The sequence below is a fragment of the Dasypus novemcinctus genome, chromosome 15 (genome assembly GCF_030445035.2).
Source record: "Dasypus novemcinctus isolate mDasNov1 chromosome 15, mDasNov1.1.hap2, whole genome shotgun sequence".
NCBI lineage: Eukaryota > Metazoa > Chordata > Mammalia > Cingulata > Dasypodidae > Dasypus > Dasypus novemcinctus.
Window position 1 is genome coordinate 102,444,458 of NC_080687.1, and position 3,990 is coordinate 102,448,447.

The 3,990-nt window shown below is 42.0% G+C and overlaps 1 protein-coding gene across 1 annotated transcript; it reads left to right on the plus strand.

Annotated features, from left to right (window-relative positions):
- Positions 1 to 3,008: 3,008 nt before the first annotated feature.
- LOC101417106 (large ribosomal subunit protein uL23-like) lies at positions 3,009 to 3,553 on the plus strand. Its single transcript, XM_058276894.1, has one exon. It carries the CDS (start codon positions 3,017 to 3,019, stop codon positions 3,485 to 3,487), a length of 471 nt encoding a protein of 156 aa, XP_058132877.1. The 5' UTR covers positions 3,009 to 3,016; the 3' UTR covers positions 3,488 to 3,553.
- The last annotated feature ends 437 nt before the right edge of the window (positions 3,554 to 3,990 follow it).

The following is a 3,990-nucleotide window of genomic DNA, read 5'->3' on the forward strand; positions in this document are numbered from 1 at the left end:
GGTTCAAACCCCGGGCCTCCTTGACCTGTGTGGAGCTGGCCCATGTGCAGTGCTGATGCACACAAGGAGTGCCCTGCCATGCAGGGGTGTCCCCCACGTAGGGGAGCCCCACGTGCAAGGAGTGCGCCCCAGAAGGAGAGCCGCCCAGCATGAAAGAAAGTGCAGCCTGCCCAGGAATGGCACTGCACACATGGAGAGCTGACACAACAAGACAACGCAACAAAAAGAAACACAGATTCCCGGTGCCACTGACAACAGAAGCAGACAAAGAAGAACATGCAGCAAATGGACACAGAGAACAGACAACTCGGGGGGAAAGGGAGAGAAATAAATAAAATAAGTCTTTAAAAAATAATAAAAATGAAAAAAGAGAGAGAGATTGACTTGCCTAAATATTGGAATGAGAAGTCTCTTCTTGGTTCTTGGTGCTCACCAAGAGTGCTATTATCGAACGGCCAGCGCAGTACAAAACCCTCTGATGAACTGTTCTAAGCCCAGCTCTGGCACTCCCTTGCCACGGGAACTTGGGCAAGTTAAGAAGTCCTTGAATCAGTTTCTTTTTTGTAAACAAAGAGTAAGATATTTGCCTTCCGTGCCACTTGAACTCACACCATCCTGAATGTTTACACAACCCTGTCATTAGCTATACTTACCCTTGACCTTGGCTGCAGTGGTGTTCAAGTACAGCACTTTGGGAAAAGAAAGGAACTGCCTTTCCTAGGGCCCACTCTCTGGGTCAGTCTGACCCTCTAGAGTTCGTGTCGGTGACAGGTTTCTTTATTTTAACCCATTTATTAAGTTACTTAGACATCATCCTCAGCTATTGCAAAATGGAAATTCATTGAAATGAGGATTATTGGAATTGACACAAAATTTATGAGTAACCTAGTCACAACTAACATTCTTCTAAAAATATTTTAAGCACTTACTGTGTGTTAGGGAACCCAAAGCAAACAAATCTCAACTTACTTTTTAACAGAGAAACTAACAGCGTTTGGTCTGAGAAAGTTAATCTGGGCCAGAGGTCAGGGAGGAAGTCTTACAATTTGGAAAAGGAAAATGTGCAGGAAATACATTTTCAGAAATGCCCTGAAAATGAATGTCCCTATACTTGAGCCATTTCTTGACTATTGGCCAATTTTTCTCTATAAATCTTTCAGATAGAGTTTTTATAAGCAGTAGTAACTTTATCATATAATGCAATCTGTCAGCATAGGAAAATGTGCATAAATGGAAACAGCAATTCTGAGACAGCCTCTGACCGGCCTGGCCTCAGAGCTCTCCAGGCTAGATCCTGGGACTCCCCTTCGACATCTCCTGCCAGCTCCTTCACGCCCTGTGAACCAGTGTGGACCATGCATTCACTAGGAGATGAAAAAGTTGGAACTAAAAACTGATCTTGTAGCAGTTGCCCTTAAATGCAGCTACCTAGGTGTGCTGTTTCCAGCAGCTTTGAGTTCTCAAGGCGCTCTCTCCCTGTCCTCTGCAAGGTGGCTCTTCACCTCTAGATGATTTACGAACCAAAAGGAGCCATCCTCTCCCTCTCCTGGGAAAGAGAAAAAAATGGAGGTGGGGAGATGATGCAAAGGGTAGAAGATTGGGAAGAAAACTGACTTTTCTTCAACACATACTTACCAGGGAAGCCTCCACTGTCCTCAGGTCTTCCTCCAGCATTTTTTTTTAAAGATTTATTTTATTTATTTCTCTCCCCTTCCCCCCATTGTCTGCTCTCTGTATCCATTCACTGTATCCTTCTCAGGTGGCATTAGGAAACTGTGTCGCTTTTTTGTTGTTGCGTCAGCTCTCCGTGTGTGCGGCGCCACTCCTGGGCAGGCTGCACTTTTTTTGCACGGGGTGGCTCTCCTTGCGGGGTGCACTCCTTGCATGTGGAGCACCCCTACACAGGAACACCCCTGTGTGGCACAGTACTCCTTGCACATGTCAGCACTGCACATGGGCCTGCTCACCGCAGGGTTCAAGAGGCCCTGGGTATCAAACCCTGGACCCTCCGCATGGTAGGCGGATGCTCTAGCAGTTGAGCCACAACCGCTTCCCTAGCTCTTGACTCTCAACTGGTGTTTCCCATAATGTGATTTTCAATTCTGATCTCTCACAGAGCACTGGTCCAGTACCTATAATTGCCTTCCAGACATTTTCACTTGGATGGCCCATACTCATTGCTTGTTAATCTAACCATTGCCTTCAGCAATAATTTTTTGAGGACTTCCTATGTGTGAGGAACCATCCAATTAAATTCAGTTACCTTGGCAATTGCTTTTATAAGCTACGGGATTCTTTATTTTAAATGTCCTTTCCTTTGGCCTTTCACAGTAGAGCCTTCATCTGGAAAGTGTTTTTCCATTTGATTTATTTTTGTGGATTAAATGCCCTCCTTTAGTAAACAAGCTAAATGCTACTATTTCTGAACAGTTATTTCTATATACAAAAACACATATTAGACCCTTTACACATCCAACCTTTGTCTGTGAACATGAGAAAGGTGTTCAAAGGAAGTTTGGGAATTGAGAAGAGATGATGTAGATGTTTACTTTGGTTTTAGAAATTAATATTAATACATTAAATCTATTTAAGTTACCAACAAAGTAAACACCAACCATTGACCAATGATGAGAATGTGTAATAAGCCATGGATCCTGACTGAGCACCTGATTCCATTTAAAAAAGAATATAGAGACCTCATTATTCCTTAAATTTTTAAGGTTGGTATACAAATTTTGCTATTCTCTTTGTAATGCTAGCAAATTTTAATGATCATTTTTCAGAACTTTTAATAAGATTATTCTATTCCAATATTTAAAACTAAATTTAATATAATTCAATTCACTTTTTAAAGAACTTCAATTGTATTTAACAAGAAGTTTTCCTAAGAACTTTGAGTAATTCCTACATATCTGATTAATTAAATTTATTATAAGTTGTCTTAAATGTTCCAATATTATATACAAGCTAACTAAAATTCCAATTTAAAAATCACAGCTCACCCCTTTTCACGAAGATGGCGCCGAAAGCGAAGAAGGAAGCGCCTGCCCCTCCCAAAACGGAAGCCAAAGCAAAAGCTTTGAAAGCCAAGAAGGCAGTACTGAAAGGCGTCCACAGCCACAAAAAAAAGAAGATCCGCACGTCACCCACCTTCCGGCGGCCTAAGACGCTGCGTCTCAGGAGACAGCCCAAATATCCTCGGAAAAGCGCCCCCAGGAGAAACAAGCTTGACCACTATGCCATCATCAAGTTCCCCCTGACCACTGAGTCAGCCATGAAGAAGACTGGAGACAACAACACACTTGTGCTCATTGTGGATGTCAAGGCCAACAAGCACCAGATCAAGCAAGCTGTGAAGGAGCTCTATGACATTGATGTGGCCAAGGTCAACACCCTGATCAGGCCTGATGGAGAGAAGAGGGCACATGTTCGACTGGCTCCTGACTATGATGCTTTGGATGTTGCCAACAAAATTGGGATCATCTAAACTGAGTCCAGCTGGCTAATTCTAAATATATTAAGTTTTGTGACAAAAAAAAAAAAAAAAAAAAAATCGCAGCTCAAAGTCAATTATTCAAAGATGTAAGGTCTAGGTCCAGGGTAAATTTTTTTTTTTTTTGCATATGGCCATCCAATTATTCCAGCATTGGTTTTCTGGAAAACAAAGATGATGCTTCTCCATTGGATCACCTCTACTCCTTTGGCAAGAATCAGCTGACTGTATTTGCCTGACTCTCTTTCTCTCTATTCTGCTTCATTGAGCTGTGTATCTCTTCTTTTGCCAGTACCATAATAACTTGTCTTTATTATATCTCTATAGTAAGTCTTTAATCAGATAGCCTGAGACCTCCAGCTTTGTTCTTTTTCAGGTCATTTGTCCTTCCATACAAACTTTAGAATCAGCTTGTCAGTATCTACAAAATAACTTGCTGGGATTTTGATTGAGATTGCATTGAACCTGTCGATCAAGTTGGGAAGAACTGACATCAT

Bases quoted from the DNA above. Each gene is read 5' to 3' on its own strand.
- LOC101417106 (XM_058276894.1), top strand. From the start codon at position 3,017: ATGGCGCCGAAAGCGAAGAAGGAAGCGCCTGCCCCTCCCAAAACGGAA.